Below are 20,337 nucleotides of genomic sequence, written 5' to 3' on the forward strand. Positions count from 1 at the left end.
TGCAACCTGGAGTTTCTTCTCCAGGTGGCAGCCATGGTGGCCAAGCCTAGAGGGCCTGTTCACACTGCTGGACATGAACACTAGCCAGATATAGATAGACGGCCAGCCAGACACCTACCCTGCCAGAGGACTGGACAGACTGCTGGCAAGACAGAGAGACAGATAGACGGCCAACTAGACCGAGCCGTCTCCTCAAGCAACCTAAGAAGAAGACAGACAGACAGAGAGATAGGACATACAGACAGACAGACAGAGGACAGACAGACAGCCAACTAGACTGAGCCATCTCCTCAAGCAACCTACCAGATTAGAAGATGGACAGCAGAGAGATAGGACAGACAGACAGACAGGTACTGTAGGCAGAAAGACAGGCCGGCAGACAGACAGACAGAGGACAGACAGACAGGTACTGTAGGCAGAAAGACAGGCCAGCAGACAGACAGACAGAGAACAGACAGACAGACAGACAGAGGACAGACAGACAGACATACAGTACAGACAGGTACTGTAGACAGAAAGGCAGACAGAAAGGCAGACAGAAAGGCAGACAGACAGACAGACAGACAGACAGACAGACAGACAGACAAACAAACAAGCCCCAACCCCCTCGTACCCCTGATCTGCCCCCTCAGCGCGTCCCTCTCCCCCTCCAGGGTCTGGGCTGTGTTCCTGCTCTGGGCCCAGCGCTGCTCCAGGGCCACGATGGTGTGGGCATGCTGCCTCACCTGCTCCCTGTACTCCTCCTCCCGGACCCTGTATCGCTCCCTCTCTACCTCCGCCCCCCTCTCCTCCGCCTCCTTCACCATCCCCCGCCACTCCTCCTCCCTCCTGTCGGACTCTTCCTGGAATCTGTCGCGCCGTTCGTCCTCCTGGGTCCGGGCCTCCTCCTGCAGAGCACTCTGGGAAATGGAGGAAATGTCAACGGAGATGTGTGGCTTCCCTATAATGCTTCTGGAGACTTTGGTTGACAGTGAAACGGTAGACGAACAGGAAAACAAGAGCAGAGAGGGTCTTTCAGGACCGGGTGAGATGGGTCCAGCCATGCCAGCCTCTGGTGCTCTCTCTCACCTGGGCTCGTTTGAGGGCCTCTACCTCCCCCCTCAGCTCCTCCAGCTCCTCCCCTCTGGCCTGCTCTTCCAGCTGCGCCGCGCTCATCTGCGACGAGCGTGAGAAACGTGACCGTGTAAAGCGAGGACAGCGAACGATTTCACTCGTAGGCGAACGATTTTAAAAGCAGATCATTTGAATCCGTCATTCGGGGGGAACCTGCTGTTTCTGCTGCTCCAGTTCCTCCGTGGTGGCGGCCAGCTGGTCCTGCAGCTGTCTGGTCCGCGCTTCGCCGCCTCTGACCGCTTCCAACTCCGCCTGCAAGCCCCCGGGAAAACAAACCGCGCTGTGACCTCCCCGCCATTGACCATCGGCTCGCTAGTTTCATCACATTAGCCGCATCCGTGAGACTGATGATGATGAAATGGGCCGTCGGACTCGCAAACCCCCCCCCCCCGGAACACCTGCCATTCTACCTTCACACGCTGAAGCTCAGCTTCGTATGTCTGACGCTCACAGCTTAATCTCTGTATGCCACTCAAGACTCCTGTGAGATATTAACAAAAGAAGAAATCCCTATTAGATGTCATCGATCCACAAATAATAACAATACCGTAAAGCAGTAGGCAAAAAATGTACAAAATACCATAAACTGCCCAAATGTCTCACCTTTGCCACCGTCGGTGTTGTCGGATCCGGACCCGTCCGTGCCAGCGTCCAGGGCCCGGGTGGCGTCCTGCAGCAGTGAGAGGTGGACACCCAGCAGTGAGAGGACTGAGGCCTGCACCCAGGCCAGCGCTGGACACACACACTCCTCCTGTAGGGCAGAGCTGGCCCCCTCCAGGGCGTCTGCGGAACAGGCCTCCTGGACCTGAGTCTGAGAAGAGAAAGAAGGCTGTATTGCAAAAAAGTATTTTTAAAATATATTGAAGTGTTTTACCGAGTTCATATATAAGTGTGTATGTATAGAGCCATAATGAGGGGCTAAACAAGAGCTACTTTAGTGCTTATTTAGACTGTGTACTGAATTAAACGCATTACCTTGGATGAAAATAGACATAGCTAATGCTTGTATGAGTCAATGTGTAAAAGTGTGTGAATAATAAAGTACCAGACAGGCTTCCAGTCTGCTCTTCAGTCTCTCTGTGTCTTCTGCCATCTGGTTCTTCTCAGCGGCGTTCTCCTTCCACCGTACCTCCAGCTCGTCCAGCTTAGAACCCAGGTTCTCCCTCTCCTCAAGCAGCTCCTTCACCTGCGCCAGTACCTGCAGGACACAGAACACGCTTATCACCGATTCAACCATTCACAGCTACAGACATTCATGTACTCATGTCTGAGGTTCGATCACTTTTTTCAGCTCTTCTGAGCAGACAGTTCTTTTCACTGACCTGCTGGTCGGAGGACAAGGCATCTTGGGAAGTGGAGTTCTCGGGATCAACGCGCAGTGCCTTTAGCAGCACACTACGAAAGAGCTCAACCTGCAAAAACAAACATTATTTAAAACTCTCATTTTTCAACTAAAAGATAAAGTTATTAGATTATGCTCTTAGTCACTTGTTTTAGAAAGGAGATGCACTTTTGAATTCTGGCAAGTAGTAGTACATTGGCTTTTCCTACTTTAAATGCAATTATTGTAAGTCGTTTTGGATAAAAGCTAAATGACTGTAATGTAATGGGATGTAATGTATTAGGCCTTACCCTTCCCTCCATCAGATCCAGCTCAGCCTGGCTCTTCTGCTGCTCTGTCTGTCTGTCAGCCTCAGTCTGGTCTAACAGCGAGACCCGCTCCTAGACACACACCACCACTGAGACATCAACCTGGAGCTCTGGAATGACTCCCGAGCCATGTCTGACTATGCTGATATCCACACTGTAACACGGATACAGGAAGTCCTTACCTCGACTTCCTTCTGAAGTCTGATCCGTAGAGAGTCCTTCTCTATAGCGTGCTGCTCCAGACCCCTCTGCTTCTCTCTGAGTGACAGCTCCAGCGTTTCAATGCTCTGCAGATGGAGGGGAACGGTCATCAGGTCAACCTTTTAATTGCAGTCATCTATAGTACGTCTGTCTGCCTGTCTGTCTGTCTCTATGGCTGTCTGTCTGTCTGTCTCTATGGCTGTCTGTCTGTCTGTCTGCCTGCCTGTCTGTCTGTCGAATGAATGAATGAATGAATGAATGAATGAATGAATGAATATTTTTATTTTCATGTGTGGTCATAATGACCCATCCCGCATGGGATTATTCAGACACATTATAACAAAGGTAATACTTATTCCGGCACACCCCGCTTTGACACACTAACCACATACGCCCAAAAAACAAAAAGACAAGAACAAATAACTCATAAATAAACTTAAACATTTTACACAGACAAAACAAAACAAACAAACAGTCAAGACTGTCTGTCTGTCTGTCTGTCTGTCTGTCTGTCTGTCTGTCTGTCTGTCTGTCTGTCTGTCTGTCTGTCTGTCCGGTGGTGTCCACTGGATTTAAATGACGTTTGGCTTGGCTTGTCAGTCAGAGGAGCTTGGGGGGTGAATACCAACCTTCCTCAGGATGAGCACCTCATTCTCACGGTTGAACAGCTCCTCCTGGTGTTTCTTGATCATTTTAGCATACTGAAGGACAGAAAGAGAGAGAAGCTGGTACTCGGCTCAGTTACTAAGCATAAGACACATGGGGCAAAGTGCTGGGGGAGGAGGTGAGAAGAGACCTTGGTGGCGTTGCTCCCCAGCTGAATGTCCTTGTGTCTGATGTCCTGGCGCAGCCTGTCCACCTCGGAGGACAGCTTCAGACTCTGCGTCTCCCTAGAAGACAGGTCTCTCTGTAAGCTCGCTACTAGACCTAGTAAGAGAATAGGAAAAAAGACAGAGCAGCACTTAGGTACACAAATGCACACACACACACACACACACACACACACACACACACACTCTCACTCTCTCTCTCTCACACACACACACACTCACCTGTAAATGCAGACATACAAAGATATATATACTGTACACACACGGATACACGCATACTGTATACACACACACACGCACACCACACACACACACACACACACACACCTGTAAATGCAGACATACAAAGATATATATATACACATACGGATACACACATACTGTATACACACACACACACACACACACACACACACACACACACACACACACACACACACACACACACAACCTGAGGCAGTGCTGCTGTCCCTCTTCAGCCTCTCCATCTGACCTCTGAGACTGGAGATCTTCATGTCTCTCTCAGTCAGCGAGTGCTTTTCAACGGAGCTCCGCTGTATCTCCACCATCTAACAAACAAACAAACAAACAAGCCAAGGATCACTACATACACAACCAGATTGTAATAATAATGTAATTTAAATCAAAAGATTACCACACCTGCTCCTTGAGCTGCTGTATCTGCTCCTTCTTCTCGCTGATGTCCGTCTCCAGACAACGCAGCCTGCGCCTGATCTCCGGCTGGGCCTGGCCCTGGGTCAGCTGGCGCCTCAGCGCCGTCACCTCGTCCCTCAGGCCGGAGATCACCCCGTCCTTCCGCTGGGACTCGCCCTCGAACACAGCCAGCCGCTGGACCTCGTCCCCGAGCCTCAGCAACCTCTCCTCCTACCACAGGACAGGGAGGGATGAAGGGAGGGAGGGAGGGAGGGAGGGAGGGAGGGAGGGAGGGAGGAAGGATGGAAGGAAGGAAGGAAGGAAGGAAGGAAGGAAGGAAGGAAGGAAGGAAGGAAGGAAGGAAGGAAGGAAGGAAGGAAGGAAGGAAGGAAAGGAAGGAAGGAAGGAAGGAAGGAAGGAAGGAAGGAAGGAAGGAAGGAAGGAAGGAAGGAAATGAGAATACATTACTGATTCAATTAATTAATCATAATTAATCAAGCTAATTATGGGATTTATGGGATTATTGCATACAGCAAATATGAGACCTACTTTATCTTGCAAGAGATGCTGTATGGTCTGGGAATTTTGAGACACCACTCCGTTATTCTGAGGGGGTCCGTTTCCTGTGCTGCCAGTCCAGCTTCCTGTAGCAATACAGAGTTATCTCATCCAACACTGTACGCATCATGTTGCTGAAACCAACTACAATAGGACACAACACTGACGGGAATTCAGTAACCTTGTCTTCGAGAAGTGGTCCCTTTCTCAGGGGCGCTGCTCTGCTGTCCCGTCCTCTTGGCCCCTGCGCTGGCAGGACGTGCCCGACTGGGGGGTCGAGGGGTCACGGAGGAGCCCCCCCACACCCAGGCCACGGGGGCAGAGGACTGGCCGGCCAGGTGGGGGAGCTGTGAGAAGGGGGAGGATGGAGAGGGGGCACGGGGTGGCTCTTCTATCAGCTGCAGGGAGCTCTGACAGGCTGGCCGGTCACTCGCAGGAGGGCAAGGGAGCTGGAGAGAGAGAGAGAGAGAGAGGGAGAGAGAGAGAGAGAGAGAGAGAGAGAGAGATGTGCGCACAAGACAAGTACAATAACCATAAAATCTTCAACAGTCACAGCACACGGCAGTTAAGAGGTCTGATGTGACTGAATAGCAGGGCGATAATCTAATCCTAAACGCATAAATCATACTACCAGAGATGGGCCGTCCACTGTGAAACGATAGGTGGAGCCTCCATAGCCGAAATGTAGCTCGTCCCCTGGAGTCAGGCGCACGGCGGCGTTATGGATACGACAGTCGTTGACGTAGGTGCCGTGGCCGGAGTTCAGGTCACTCAGGACGAAGCAGCGTTCTGATTCGCTCCACTCAATAAGGGCGTGGTGCTCCTCAACTCCTCCATTCTGTCAGCCAAAGGCATGATACAATGATAAAAGACTATCTGCTCATGACCTACTGTACCTTTACAGGAGTAGCTTGCTTCACTGTGTTGTTCCATCACTTTCATTGCCATCTTTTTAATTGATGGTAATTTTTGAGGTTAATGTTTAATGTTTATGGTGATATACTAATAACTAAACAACTAAACAATTCTTTGGGGATTTTGTAGCTGAATAAAAGACACACTAGGGAAATAGTGGAATGTAGGCCTATACTATATAGCCTACAGCTATAGCCTACATATACTTTACAGCTACAGTAACATGCAATTGTTTTGCAGTAGACTAGAAACTTAAACGTACCTGTAGACATAAATCACAATCCCGGTGTCTTCCTATTGACGTGGTTCTGGGCTGGAGTTTAAACATCCAGCCTGTGGTTTTCAGGAAGCCTTTCATCTCCAGCTGTCAGAACAAATTTACGCATGTGCAAGAGACGGGTTTGTCACAGGCACATTTCGTAGGCTAATTTAGGCTACATTCGGTGGAGTAGACTAATTCATGTCTTCGAGTAACATTTTACCATAAACAATAGGCTATAAGAACAGATATGAGGCTACAACAACTAGCCTCAAAATAAACGGGCTACTCTTTCACGACGCTAGTTAGTTACATTGAGGAGGTGTCCTAAATAAACTATGAATAATGACTCCCACAAACCCGAAACACTGTTGCATAGTGGGCCAACATCCTGTGGACTGCGGATTGTATATCAGCGCCATGGAAACACACAGCCCCGCCCTCCCATTAACCATTTGTTGTATAGACGTCAAGGTAGGTAGTTTGGAATAGTAGATTGAGCGTATTCCAAAGTCTTTATGTCAAATAACATGGGCAGACCATTTGTTGAAGGTAGACTATATATCATAAAAGTAAATTAAATTATAAATTAAGAAATAACTCATTGTTTTATGACATTTAATAACTGTTTTCAGGTAGAACTTCAAGCTGTGTGTAAAGGGAGTTGTCAGTGCATGCAAGTGCTCTCTGATTGGCCTATGCATAGGAATTCCATAAACGATCAGATGTAGACACAGGCCATAGGCCTACTGTAACATGTTCATAAAGTCCCTGTAACATGTTCATAAAGTCCCAGTTCTCAAAAGTGTACCAATACGAAGTAAAATGATTTCCACTTTCCTGTGTTTACAAAGCCCTAAAAACACACAAGAATTACATTTCTCATATTAGGCTATAGTTTTAACATTCTCCTTCGCCACTGGGTAAATAGTGGGGATTTGAGTAGCCTATGTAAAGAAAGAGACCAGAAAGTGGAATATTTGCACACCAGTTTTTATTTGAAGAGAAACTGCATACAGTAGGTATACAGATCCAGTCCTTAGTTATAGCGGGCCAACACCTGGAAATAGACAATTGGAATGAAATTAGGACATAGCATATAATATGTATCTATGTACAGTAGCTGCATGTGTACAACACTACATATTTACATTAAATTTAAATTATGTTGTTCTCCAATTGTTTACTAATTTATAAAATAATGTTGTTTAATGTAAATATGTAAGGTTTTGTAAACAACAAATCTTTGTTTGTGTAAACATAAACAGGGCAAGATTCTACTGTATGGATCAGTTGAATAGAGAAGGGTGAGGTACAGTACAGGGCCTCCACTCACATCGTCGATCCAAGACCTGTAGGCGCTGATACGGGTGAAGACCGAGGGTTTCCTGAGGGCGTTGCAGCCCTGGCCAGAGCCGAAACTCACCACACCATGGACCTCCCAGGAGCCATCAGCGTTCTGGCAGTTCAGGGGGCCACCGGAGTCGCCCTACAATACAAGACAATGGAACGGAGCCATTTTGTTGTTGGACCATTTCCCTCAAAAGATACCTCTTTTTTTTCGGGGTAAACTGACTAACATGATACAAGTAGAATTGACAAGTGACTTACGAAGCAGCTACCCTTCACTCCATCTCCTCCAGCGCAGACCATATTCTTGGTGACCATGAAGCTCCACCAATCAGGCTGGGTGCAGGTGGCGTGGTCCACCACAGGAAGCAGAGCCTGCTGCAGGGTGTCAGCACCATCCCCATCGGCTACACAGGGGAACATTCAACACTCAGATCAAATTTGGGCTTTTTTAAAATTTTGAACTCACTAAGGACGGCCAGGTATGTAGGGTCCATGGAATATTCATACAGTAAATACTAACTTTGTTCAAACAGATCTAAGTTTGTGCTTTGGACAGGTATGATTGTCCTTGACTGGTGGCAAACAGAACGTACTTGAGAGGCGTCCCCAGCCAGTGACGAAGCAGGGGGAATCATGGGGCAGGATCTTGCCAGACTTAGGCAGACAGACAGGCTTGATGGTGTCAGAGTAGGTGGCCGGGCGCCGCAGCTTGAGCAGGGCAATGTCATTTCTAAAGGACATACAGTAAGAGTGTGTGACTGATGTAAACACTATATTACTATAATCCACCAAAGTAGATACTTTGACATTAATTAGCCTAATTCATTCATTCATTCATTCATTCATTCATTCATTCATTCATTCATTCATTCATTCATTCATTCATTCATTCATTCATCCATTATGCTTAGAAACCGTGCCTGCATTTGTATGTATTTAGGCACAATGCTCAAAGGAATATAGTTCACTCACATGCCTTTACTTGAACTATACTTTGGGTGGATATGAAGCCTCCCGACATCGATCTCCTCTGAGCCAGCCTCATTGTCGTATATCAAGCTGTGCTTGCCCAGGTTGACTCTGTAAACATATTTTCTGCTGCAGGATCATGAGAACCCCCCCCCCATGCACACAGACACACACAGACACAGAGAGAGCGAGACACACACACACACACGCACACACATACCAAGAGTCAAGATTGTTGAGATACGAAGCCTGATTACGTTAATAGAAGTAACTAATTTTTAGGATCCTTAAGACACGCTATAGATCATAATAAGTGAATTTATAATAACCAGCTGTGTGTTACTTGATGCAGTGAGCAGCAGTCAGGACCCAGCTGGGAGCGATCAACGCAGCGCCACAACAGTGGTGGTACCCTAACCCCCCTACGTCATACTGGAGGGACACCTGAGAGTCACACAAAATAAACACCATTGTTTTTCTCAGCATAATGAAAGTGACAAACCCTGATCTTGGAGGCGCGCTGTCCTAAAGGACAACCAGGGTCTGACGGTAGCGAAGGAGCGTAGGGTGAGTTGGATGTAAAACGGAAACTTCCGGTACCTGCCAGGGCCAGCTGTGCGCACGGGCGTCTTCTCCTCCGACCACCCTGGTGGTGCTGGGGGGGAAGGTGGGCTGGCCGCACCCGTAGGCTGAGAAAACACATGCATTCCAGTTCCATTTGTTTATCCAAACTGCGGAGTAAATGATCTAAGCAGTTTTTAGCATTACAGTTAATTTGACGTGTCAGAAAAAGCAGTGATGGGCTCATGTTTTTCCTCAATAGGATATATGGCACGATATTACACTTTCTGAATACGATTATCATACCGATAATGATATTATCACAATATCCATGAAATCATTAAAACACATCTTTAACTTTATTTTGCTCCAATGTTTGTTTGTTTGTTTGTTTGTTTTCTCTTCAAAACATCTGACATGTGTATAGGCATATTAAAATCAACTGTGCTTAACAGTTGGAACCTACTTTTTCTCATTGAATTTCCTTTACACAATATATCATGGCTGGATTATTTACATTATATTAATATTTTCATTTTTAAAATACCACAACTATAGCAAAACCGGGATATCACAACACCCTTGATAGAATGATGTATGTACTAACATGCACATTCAAGTTGATTATTTGATTATTTTAATAAAATGTCTTACCTCCAGCTACAAACAAAGCAAAGATCACAAACTTCATGATGAATGTCTTCATGGAAGTTCAGTGGAGTATGCGTCTTTTATAGCTGACAAAGAGACATGTTGCATAATATATCAGCTTTTGGCTCAAATCCAACTGAAAAAAAATCTACATTTGTAGATAACCCAATATGTATGCCTTGTTTCTGTGAAATTCACAGGTGTCATGAAATGATTGGCTGTCCAAGGTGACTCTGCAGAGAGATTTGGGCTTACAGTAGTTGGTTATTTTCTGGATGGAAATGACGTGGGGTTTGTGTTCCAAAATAAAATAAAAAGTTAATATCCTAAAGTCAACAAGCTACTGACGTAATACTATTGGTCAGTTTCTCATCCCTGGATAGTTATGAAAGATGGAAAATGTGACTTCTGTGGTGATGAAAGTGCTGTTTTTGGACTATGTGGGAGCTGGGATGATGATGAGGATGATTAATGGGCTCGAGGAGGGGCTCCTCAATCAGCTGTAGAGTGTTCTGACCAGTTTACCACTGGTGAAGTACTGGTGATAAAAACCATACCATACACAAGTACAGTAGGTACCACTGCATATGGAAAGGTTGAATGAACGTGGTCATTTTTTACTTTTACCATGACTACATCCTTACCTGTAAACATAACTCACAATTAATCCCTGCGTCTTGCCTATCACTGTTATGTAAGGCAAATGTGTGAACCAGACATCCATGTTGTCCCATACATTTTGAAGGTAAACCACATTTAAAGTAGGCATATAAGTACAGGGATTCTGACTATCCCCAAAAAACAACTGGCTAATGTAGGTATAGCGTTGTATAACATTGGGGATTTAGTCCCATTGCGATGATTGATTGATTTTACAAGGGAGACCTGGCCAAAATAGCAGCATAAAAGGTTACAGACAAAAACAACAATAAACAACCAGGAAACATAAAAATAATGCATTTAAAGTGTCTGAACGTACAATTAAATTACCTATAGACAGCGACTGACTGGTACTAACAAAATTATTTATCATTGTAATGAATTCAGGATGTGTCCTAAATTAACCATTTGTGATAAACAGCTGAATAAGCAAGCTGGTTAGACTTGTGCCTGGCAAACCCTACGGACCAACAGGTTGCTTAGGTTGAACCTAATATCAGTGCCATAGAAACACACAGAAGACCTTACATTAACTGGTTGCATGAGACGTTTCAGTTGAGTAAATATACATCATGTTATTAGCCTAACAGATTATTATAACTCATGGATGAATTAATTGATAAATCATTCATTCTTAGAGTGAGTAATTACTATCAAAAATCCCTGTTATGATGAGTGATCATTGTGTGGCATAGGAGAATGATCGCATCCCTGTCTTGGAAATCCATAAACACTCTTGTAGTCATGTACAAGATGGTGTAATAGAAATATACATCAAAGACAATAACATACAGTACTATACTTGAAACACAAGCGAATGGAGGGGAAGTGCTTAGTCGTCAGAATATTGTGTCACTTTCAATGAGAGGGAGTGTCACCTTCATTGAGATGGGTTTTTGAACATGTAATAAAGAATGCCGCCAGAGAGTGAGATATTTTCACAACAGTTTTTTATTAGTTGATAACTGTCAACCAGGATGGATACAGATCCAGGCCTTAGTTCATAGTCATCACCTGAGGAGAGAGGAAATGGGATGAGGATCAGATATTAAGCAACTACATCAATATTGATATACTGAAGCTTTTTCCTTTTTATATATTTTTTTTTTTTTTAAAGCAGAATGTACTGGAACATCAAACAATATTTCCATGTATCAGCTAAAGAAGCAATGCTGTGAGAATGTTGAGGTACAGAATGGGGCCTCCACTCACGTTGTTGATCCAGGGGATGTATCCGCTGACGCGGGTGAAGACGGAGGGCTTCTTGGGGTAGTTGCAGCCCATGCTGGAGCCGAAGCTCACCACGCCGTGGACGTCCCAGGAGCCATCAGTGTTCTGGCAGCTCAGGGGGCCGCCGGAGTCTCCCTACAAGACGACAGAAAGAAGGAAGCCATTTTGTTTATCGAGGATGTACTCCCAGATTCAGCCACAGACAGCAGTGTGTGGCTCATTATTTTGTATTCAAAAGCGCAAGTAACCCACCTCTACTCATTAGTGAAGTAGCCTAACACGCTACGACACGCTAAAAGCAGAGGAGGGCAGGACTCACGTTGCAGCTAGCCAGGTCTCCAGCTCCTCCAGCGCAGATCATGTTGCTGGTGACCAGGCTGCCCCACCAGTCAGGCTTTGTGCAGTTGGCGTGGGACACCACGGGCAGGAGGGCCTGCTGCAGGATGTCAGCGATGGGACCTCCGGCTACACACGGGGGAACATGGTTCAGTGCTCAGATTAGTCATGTTGACTCTTATGAGTGTTGATGATAAATTCCAACTTCAAGAGATCAACACTTCTGTCTGGCCATTTTAGGACAATTGCACTGACTGTAGTCGTGGTTGCCATTTTGTGCTTTGGATAGAGGCGCACAAATGAAGATGAATGATTGGCGGCCAAGTGAACGTACTCCAGAGGCGACCCCAGCCAGTGACGTAGCAGGGAGCGTTGTGGGGCAGGATCAGGCCAGAGTCGGGAAGACAGGCGGCCATGATGGAGTCAGAGAAGGTGACGGGTGAAGCCAGCTTGATCAGGGCAATGTCATTACTGGAGAAGACAGGGGTTACTGTGAGACACGGCAATAACAGACTGTACTCAGTCACAATATTAGTACTTTATTACTATACTTCGCATGAGTAGCCACTTATGGCAGTCAAATGAATTCCCTCACCCACCCACTACTCACCCACCTCACTCATTCACCCACTCACAAACTGAGAAATAACTAAACAGAATACGGTGGACGACTCACCGGATCCTGTAGGAATCCCAGTTCTCATGGACAACAATCTTGGCGGGAGCGATGGCCAGAGAGCCGACCTCGGTGTTGTCCTTCAGGTTGTGCTTGCCCAGGTAGACCCTGTAGGTGCGGCTTCTGCAGGGACACAAGAGGAACACACACCGAGTTTCAGGGTTGATGGGGGAACGGGGCTTATTTAAGAACGCAATGGTAGGGGACACGCACACATGAAATTATACTCGTAACTTTTTGTGTTACCCGATGCAGTGAGCAGCAGTCAACACCCATTGGTTGGCGATCAGAGTGCCACCGCAGGTGTGGTAGTAGTTACTTCCGCTTTTGTACTGGAGAGACACCTGGAACACACCGGAAAAAAATGTCAATGGGTCAACAGAATGGTAAATGTGGGTTGATTTCCCGCCCTTTGGAGAGGAAACAGGTTCTAGGGAGAGTAAGAGGTTGAGTGTTAGGTATAAACGTACCTGCCAGGGCCAGCTGTTCTCACGGACGTCCTCTCCTCCAACCACCCTGCTGGTGATGGGGGGGGAGGTAGGCAGCCCACACCCATAGGCTGTGACACAACCAGACACACACACACACACGCACACCACACACAAGCACACTCTTTTTGTCAGGTTTGTGTCAAGTGTGCAACAAACACTACATTGTTTAATGATCAGTTTCGCAGAGCAAATCTGAGCAAAACTATTTTGTCAGAAGCTTCCATTAATTTGACCTTTGTCGCAAAACACTGTGAGAGAACAATTGTATGCACATTTATAAACAATATGCACAAGTGATGGGCTAGATAGAATTTCTTACCACCAGCCACAAACAAAGCCAAGATCACAAACTTCATCATGATTCTTCCGTGAAGTTCAGTTGCATGTGAGCATTTATATAGCTGACGCACAACCAACTGTGTAGCACTCTGCCAGGAAAACCTAGAAATATTCAGCCTTATTTTGTTGATACTATCCAAAAATACCTCTTATCTATTCAGTTGACGCCCCTTTCTGTGAAATTCACAGGTGTCATTGAATGACAAGGGTTGGTTGTCAAACTTTACTGACTCTGAAAGGAAATCTGGTTTGAACAAGTACTTGTTTTTAGGAGGAGAGAGCTGCAAAATGTGTGGTCAAAAAAAGAAAAGTGAATTACTTTATTAGTTCAAAATAATGTTGATTAAAAGTGAATCTTTAAAAATATATATTATTTATTGTGAGCACTTATGACAGATATTACATAACAAAAGAGCAAACAAAGAAAAAACAACCAAACAACAAAACAGACAAACTAAACAAAAAATATATAATAATAATAAAAACAGCTATTATTATATAAACCTTGATGCCATGAAGTCTATATGTGGTTGCCAAATTTGTAAAAATACATGTTGTTTACACCTATTGTTGTAATAAATTCTGTCAAGGTAATGTAGCTAGAGAGTTCATTGAGCCAATGTGAAGTAGTTGGAGGGGTTGAAGATTTCCAATGTATGGTGATGCATTTCCTAGCTGCTAACAAAGCAAGGTCAATGTGTTTTTTTCTGATACGTTCATCGTCCATATTTTTCCTGAAAAGTTCATCATTAGGTCAAAAAGATTTCTTAACATGTACAGTGCTAATGTTATACTCTAGTTCAGTTAGTCATCCCTGAACTGATGGTAAATGTGACTGAGGACTATGTGACTGAATTGAGGAGTGGTGCATTTGTACTCCTCATGAACTATGTTAGATAAAAACGCTGTACTCCCTACCTACTTTGTACAGTACTTACTCTGTGATACTGTATCACTGAGATCCCAAAATAACAGAACTACGGGAAGGAACATACTATAACCAGTATGCCGTACATTTACATATCATACTTTTGGAATGTATTTTCTTTTGCATTGATATTCTGGAACGCATGAAACATTCCACCATGATCAGTTGTGGGAAGGTCTTGCCTTTAAACATGTGCTTTATCATAACCTGAATAAAGTTAAAGTTGCTCTCAAAAGGCAGTGAAAAATGTATGTTTGTTTTATCTGGGTGTCCTTAACTTAACCCCATGTTTTCCGTAAGGACTAAGTGGGAAGTGCCAAGAATATGTCCCATTTTTTTTGTGACCAGGCAAACGTCATATGCGCAGTAGCCTACTGTATAAAGGCATCTCCGTCTATGACCAGACGTTTAGAAGATACAGACAAGATGAAGTTTGTGGTCCTTGCTCTCTTTGTTGCTGGCGGTAAGGGAAACTCTTTCTTGTGTTCCATCAATAATAGCATTGTACCATATTTTCTAATTTTCCCTAAAAAGTGACTTTCTGAAAATGACATAACAGGCCTGTACAACATGCCCGCATACTGTACATTACAACGTACAAGTCTACTACATGTATATGACACTTGCATGGATATATTTTATAGTTTATTTACTGTATACAAGCCTGAAGACTTTTCTTTTTGCCACTGCTTTCTAAGAGGAGTTATGTTTATCAGTATACTGCACTGTAACTTTTATTCCTGTATTCTATTTGTCCTGCTTTTTGTTTTAAATGTCTATAATGACTTGCTTTTTGCTTTAATGCTTTTAATTTGTCCTGCCTTTTGTTTTAAATGTCTATAATGTCTTGATTTTGTTTTAATGCTTTTAATGTCTCATGTAAAGCACCTTGAATTGACTGTGGCTGAAATGTGCTATATAAATAAACTTGCCTTGCCTTGCCTTACTGTATGTATGTGTGTGTATCTGTGTGTGTATGTATGTATGTGTGTGTGTGTGTGTGTGTGTGTGTGTGTGTGTGTGTGTGTGTGTGTGTGTGTGTGCATGCGCACGTGTGTGTGTGTGTACGTGTATGTTCTGTAGCCTACGGGTGTGGCCTGCCCACCTTCCCCCCTGTGGTGACCAGGGTGGTGGGAGGAGAGGACGTTCGGCCCAACAGCTGGCCCTGGCAGGTAGCCTACAGTACCATACAGTACCATACAGTACCATACAGTACCATACGTGAGAAGAGAGGAAAGATCCGCACACTGATTTCTCCCGGTCCACGTTATTGTAAATATACGATTCGACCCTTAGGTCTTCACCAGGCAACTTATGAAGACCTAAGGGTCGAAACGTTGCGTATATTTTCAATAAAGTGGACCAGGAGAAATCAATGTGTGGATCTTTCCTCTCTTCTCACGTATGTACTCCAGCACCTGGCCTACTAAGGTTGGATGTGCGCACAGCTCTTTTGCCTTTTAGCCTACAGTAACACACATCTGTCAATAGTATTCCATATGATGATCACAATCACATGAAGACAATGGGGACATCGACCATCTGTCCCTGTCCTCTGGGTTTCAGATCTCTCTGCAGTACAACAGGGCGGGAGAGTGGAGGCACACCTGTGGTGGGACTCTGATCTCCAGCCAGTGGGTCCTCACCGCTGCCCACTGCATCAGGTAAAGACACAAAGAAGGACACAGGACATAAGTTATGCCGGTTGTATCCAGAGTCCATCTGACTGGTTAGCTCACTGTATTCTCTCCTGTATGTGTTCCCACATCAGTAACAGGGAATACCGGGTGGTCATGGGCAAGCACAACCTGACCGAGGTGGAAGAGAACTCTCTGGCTCTGGCCCCCGCCAAGATCGTCGTGCACGAGAAGTGGAACCCCATGTTCATCCGGTAGAACCGAAGTAGCTTACTGAGATTAAGGTTATAAGCATGCAAATGCTAACTGCTAACCAGCAGTCAGTGACACTCTTTGACTGGTGTCTTATGCGTTTCCCTCCCCAGTAATGACATCGCCCTGATCAAGCTGGTGTCTCCCGTCACCTTCACTGACTCCATCATGGCCGCCTGTCTTCCTGAGGCTGGCTTCCTCCTGCCCCACAACGAACCCTGCTACGTCACCGGCTGGGGACGCCTCTCCAGTGAGTTTACAGTACTTCGCTGTGGTGTTATAAAGTAACAAGAGTATCTACACCTTAAAAATAGACTCACACAAGATCTTGACAGTCTTCACTTGAACTGAGGAGGTTCTCTTGTCTCTAGCCGGAGGACCCATCGCTGACAACCTGCAGCAGGCTCTCCTGCCCGTGGTGGACCACGCCACCTGCACCCTGCCCGACTGGTGGGGCTTCTTGGTGTCGAAAAACATGGTCTGCGCTGGGGGAGATGGCGTTGTGGCTGGATGCAACGTGAGTCTCTATTTAACAAGAACGTAACGCTCATACCCTGTATCTATAAAGAAGAATTTCTTCTTTGAGGCAATAGCTAAAAAATGACATACTAGCTAAACTAGCTATTTGTGTCGCAGGGTGACTCTGGTGGCCCGCTGAACTGCCGGAACCCTGATGGAGCCTGGGAGGTCCACGGTATTGTGAGCTTTGGTTTGGGCCTGAGCTGCAACTTCCCTAAGAAGCCCACCGTCTTCACCCAAGTCAGCTCCTACATGGACTGGATCAACAACGTGAGTATTACCGCTCAGCTCACAACAGGTTCATGACATGAGGCATGTTAAGGGCATATCTGATGTGTTCGATGTCTTCTCTCACAGGCCATGGTCAGCAACTAAGGGAACAAGCAACCGTACCTGATGGGAAGCCGATGTCACCGAGACGAAGCCTAGCTCGTAAATAAACATCTTGACATGATTTGTGCTGTCATTTGTCTTCGAAGTTGAACACATACAATACAAAAGGATAAGTGCTCATAATGAACTAATCATTAACAGATCATTTATAAACATGTGTAAATGATTCATGATTCATGATTTGTAAATATACTAGTTAAACATTCACAAATGATCTGTAGATGGTTTGTAAAACATTTAATAATAATGAACCAATCATTAACAGATCATTTATAAACATGTGTAAATTATTCATAAATGATTTGTAAATATACTAGTTAAAGATTCACAAATGACCTTGAACACATTATCAACCCTATTACTTGTAAATGATGTGTTCAACATTAATTAATGTTAGTTAATATGTAGTAAAACATTTGTAAATTATTTTAAGAATGCCTTATTTATTTGTTTTGTTTTGTAAATGATTTATTAAACATTTACTAAAAGTCTACAAATCATTTGTAGACATTATTGCAGCCCCAAAGACCGTTATAAACTACTAGTTTATAATGAACTAACCATTAACAAATCATTTATACATGTTTATAAATGAGTCAATCTAATCTAAAGTGTAAACTATTAATGTCTATAAAACATCTATAAATCATTTGTAGAGGTTTTTGCATGCGTCAATCTAAAGTTGAAACTATTTATCATTTACAAATGTCTTATGGACTTTTTCTTCACCTGTTCTAAATTATGTGTAAATGTTGTAGACAGCTTTGTTCCTTTGTGACATCAAAAAATAACGACAGAATGAATAACATGTTTTTTGAATGATTTTTCAAGGTGCCCACCCACATCCATTGTATGACCAAAACGGTGGTAGAGCAATTATCAGACTTTCTCAAAAGTGCTAGTTTTGTCAACTTTTTGATCTGAACCATTGTATATGATCATAAGTAGCCTTAAAACAGGGCTAAACATGATATTTCCCTTTACTACACCTTTAAGTTAACCAAGAGAACTGCGGGGAGATTTAAACTTCTTTTGTTGGTATTTTTTGTTGTCCGCCTTTATTAGTATTCAGATCACCTTAACCCAAGCCCTTTTACTTTCGGTGTTAGCTGAAAACAGAAGATGTCGCGTTGTTCTCATTCAGTCCGCATCCTTTCCAATGGGCCTACAGGAGGTACCGTTCCTGCCAGCCAGGGTCCGCGGATGCTGGATGCGGTTCCGAAGTAAGGACTGGTGGGAGAGTTGTGCTGCCAGAATTTACTGATGCCGAATGGAGAGAAAACTTTAGGATGTCACGCAGGTCATTTGTCAAACTGTGCGGTTTGATGGAGAGAGTTATGAGCCCCAAAGAAGCAACCGTGCGTCGATCCACCTGTGCCATTGGAGATGCAGGTGGCAATTGTGCTTTATAAGTTGGCTGCGCAGAGTACAGGGTTATTGCGAATCAGTTTGGCATTCACAAATCAACGGTGAAAAAGTTTGTATACCTCTTCTGTAAAGGTATGGTCTCATCTGTAATACATGATCTCATCAAAGCATGCGCAATTTCCCAGCGATTTGAGAACGCCTACCACATCCCACAAATGATTGGATGCATCGACGGCACTCATATCCCGGTGTCACGGCACCGCCGCGTCAGCCTCGTCCACCTCCTCAGCCCCCTGACCCCGGCCCGAGCCCCGGTTCTGACGCTGGTCCCCAGCCTGTCCCTGTCTCTCCAGTACCGGACTCCGTTTCCCCCAGCACCTCCCAGAGCCTGCAGCGGGAACTGGGGGCACGTCTGCGGTCACAAGCCAGACACGCCCCCGATCCACACCTGCCGTGCGTCACCTTGATTGCCTCTCCTCCACACCTCAACGCACCTGGTCCTGATCAGCCAATCAACACACCTGGTCCTGATCAGCCAATTGCCAGCAGGATAAGAAGCCGGTCCACACAGCCCTCTGTGCCAGATCGTTGACCAACCAACCTAGTGGGTACACGTCTCTAGCTCCCTGCCTCGTCTGTCTTTTGAACCTTGCCTTACCCTGTTCTCCCTGTCTTCCCAGTTCCTGCCTGACCCACGCCTGTACGATTACCCCGCTCCTGCCTGACCCACGCCTGTACGACAACCCTGCTCCTGCCTGACCCACGCCTGTACGACAACCCTGCTCCTGCCTGACCCACGCCTGTACGACAACCCCGCTCCTGCCTGACCATCGCCTGTACGACTACCACGCTCCTGCCTGACCATCGCCTGTACGACTACCACGTCCCCGCCTGACCCACGCCTGTCTATGGATCACGTTACTGCCTGCCTCTCCCCGGATCGCAATAAACGTGCCTACGGGCTTTCACCCCAATCGTGTCTGCTCTTGGGTCCTCCATCCAAACCCTAACAGAACGATCTGGCCAACATGGACCCAGCGGACAACACAGGCCTCCGGCAGGCCGTCACCTCCCAAGGGATTCTCGTGGGACAACACAGCGTTGTACTCCGGGACGCCGAGACAGCGATGCGGGCTCTCAACGCCAATATGCAAGGCCTGTCGGCCCAGGTAACCACGTCGGAGCAAAGCCTGCACACTATACCGCTACCATGCAAACCCTCAGCGAGCAGGTTAGCCAATTGGTCATGTCCACGGGCTCCGCAGCCCAGAGGGAGGGCCCTGCACCCGGAGCCCTGGCAGCTAGCCCAGCCCCTGTGACTGCATCCCGACGTGAGCCTAACCTCCCTAGTCCCAAGCCGTATGACGGTGATCTGGCTCGTTGTGGGTCATTTCTAATGCAATGTGACTTCATCTTTGTTCACCAGCCTAGCATGTATTCACTGGACGCCGAAAGGATAGCCTTCGTGTCTAGCCTACTTACCGGTCCGCCCCTTAGTTGGTTTGAAGCCACCTGGAAAGCTAACGCGGCTTGTCTCCGGTCTTACGCTGAATTCAGCTTAGAGTTCAGAAAAGTGTTTGATCATCCCGCCCTTGGTCACGACTCAGCCTCACGTTTAATGAACTTCCAACAAGTTAACCGTAGCGTGGCAGAGTACTCCATAGAGTTCGGGATCCTAGCCGCGGATAGCGGGTGGAACGATACCGCCTTACAGACCGCTTTCCGTGCGGGCCTGTCCGAGACTCTGAAGGACGAGTTAGTCAGGGACACGCCCACTACCCTTGACAGCCTAAT

The 20,337-nt window shown here is 45.8% G+C and overlaps 3 protein-coding genes across 4 annotated transcripts in view; 1 reads left to right on the forward strand and 2 right to left on the reverse strand.

The window, feature by feature from the left end:
• The window catches only part of fhad1 (forkhead-associated (FHA) phosphopeptide binding domain 1), a gene marked incomplete at both ends in the record, with an annotated part of 14,341 nt that extends 8,062 nt beyond the window's left edge, over positions 1-6,279 (reverse strand). The window contains 17 exons of the mRNA XM_084461943.1: positions 614-899; positions 1,069-1,155; positions 1,267-1,365; positions 1,524-1,594; positions 1,717-1,912; positions 2,159-2,311; positions 2,436-2,525; positions 2,746-2,835; positions 2,946-3,050; positions 3,594-3,665; positions 3,761-3,882; positions 4,237-4,363; positions 4,455-4,679; positions 4,998-5,092; positions 5,188-5,455; positions 5,638-5,844; positions 6,184-6,279. Of these exons, the coding sequence (XP_084318069.1) occupies positions 614-899; positions 1,069-1,155; positions 1,267-1,365; positions 1,524-1,594; positions 1,717-1,912; positions 2,159-2,311; positions 2,436-2,525; positions 2,746-2,835; positions 2,946-3,050; positions 3,594-3,665; positions 3,761-3,882; positions 4,237-4,363; positions 4,455-4,679; positions 4,998-5,092; positions 5,188-5,455; positions 5,638-5,844; positions 6,184-6,279 (2,389 nt within the window). The remainder of the gene's footprint in view (positions 1-613; positions 900-1,068; positions 1,156-1,266; positions 1,366-1,523; positions 1,595-1,716; positions 1,913-2,158; positions 2,312-2,435; positions 2,526-2,745; positions 2,836-2,945; positions 3,051-3,593; positions 3,666-3,760; positions 3,883-4,236; positions 4,364-4,454; positions 4,680-4,997; positions 5,093-5,187; positions 5,456-5,637; positions 5,845-6,183) is intronic.
• Positions 6,280-7,204: 925 nt separating this feature from the next.
• LOC311329994 (transmembrane protease serine 9-like) lies at positions 7,205-13,533 on the reverse strand. The gene is made up of 15 exons (XM_084461944.1): positions 13,427-13,533; positions 13,087-13,175; positions 12,863-12,960; positions 12,617-12,739; positions 12,275-12,411; positions 11,924-12,069; positions 11,587-11,739; positions 9,718-9,763; positions 9,103-9,191; positions 8,846-8,946; positions 8,506-8,631; positions 8,127-8,263; positions 7,792-7,937; positions 7,517-7,669; positions 7,205-7,240 (listed from the first exon to the last, which is right to left on the reverse strand). The coding sequence occupies exons 1-15, from the start codon at positions 13,464-13,466 to the stop codon at positions 7,220-7,222; spliced, it is 1,605 nt and encodes a 534-aa protein (XP_084318070.1). The 5' UTR covers positions 13,467-13,533; the 3' UTR covers positions 7,205-7,219.
• A 1,221-nt stretch (positions 13,534-14,754) lies between these two features.
• On the forward strand, positions 14,755-19,464 carry LOC311307605 (chymotrypsin-like elastase family member 2A). Of its 2 annotated transcripts, XR_014630378.1 has the most exons (9): positions 14,755-14,837; positions 15,458-15,546; positions 15,941-16,038; positions 16,146-16,265; positions 16,377-16,513; positions 16,635-16,780; positions 16,900-17,052; positions 17,140-17,214; positions 19,224-19,464. XR_014630378.1 is itself a non-coding variant. In XM_084436434.1 (8 exons), the coding sequence occupies exons 1-8, from the start codon at positions 14,771-14,773 to the stop codon at positions 17,155-17,157; spliced, it is 828 nt and encodes a 275-aa protein (XP_084292560.1). In that variant the 5' UTR covers positions 14,755-14,770; the 3' UTR covers positions 17,158-17,236. The 2 variants fall into 2 exon arrangements, 1 of the variants encoding a protein (XP_084292560.1); XM_084436434.1 differs by lacking the exon at positions 19,224-19,464 and having other exon boundaries at positions 17,140-17,236.
• Positions 19,465-20,337: the final 873 nt, after the last annotated feature.

This window comes from Borostomias antarcticus (assembly GCF_949987555.1).
Source record: "Borostomias antarcticus genome assembly, chromosome: 3".
In the NCBI taxonomy this organism is placed as follows: Eukaryota; Metazoa; Chordata; class Actinopteri; order Stomiiformes; family Stomiidae; genus Borostomias; species Borostomias antarcticus.

Coding starts and splice junctions, on each gene's coding strand:
- LOC311307605 (XM_084436434.1), top strand. CDS start 14,771: ATGACCAGACGTTTAGAAGATACAGACAAGATGAAGTTTGTGGTCCTT. Junction 16,266..16,376: donor TGGAACCCCATGTTCATCCG/GTAGAACCGAAG, acceptor TTCCCTCCCCAG/TAATGACATCGCCCTGATCA. Junction 16,781..16,899: donor GCGTTGTGGCTGGATGCAAC/GTGAGTCTCTAT, acceptor TTTGTGTCGCAG/GGTGACTCTGGTGGCCCGCT.
- LOC311329994 (XM_084461944.1), bottom strand. CDS start 13,466: ATGATGAAGTTTGTGATCTTGGCTTTGTTTGTGGCTGGTG. Junction 12,961..13,086: donor AGAACAGCTGGCCCTGGCAG/GTACGTTTATAC, acceptor GGTGTGTTCCAG/GTGTCTCTCCAGTACAAAAG. Junction 8,632..8,845: donor ACTGCTGCTCACTGCATCAA/GTAACACACAGC, acceptor ATGATCCTGCAG/CAGAAAATATGTTTACAGAG.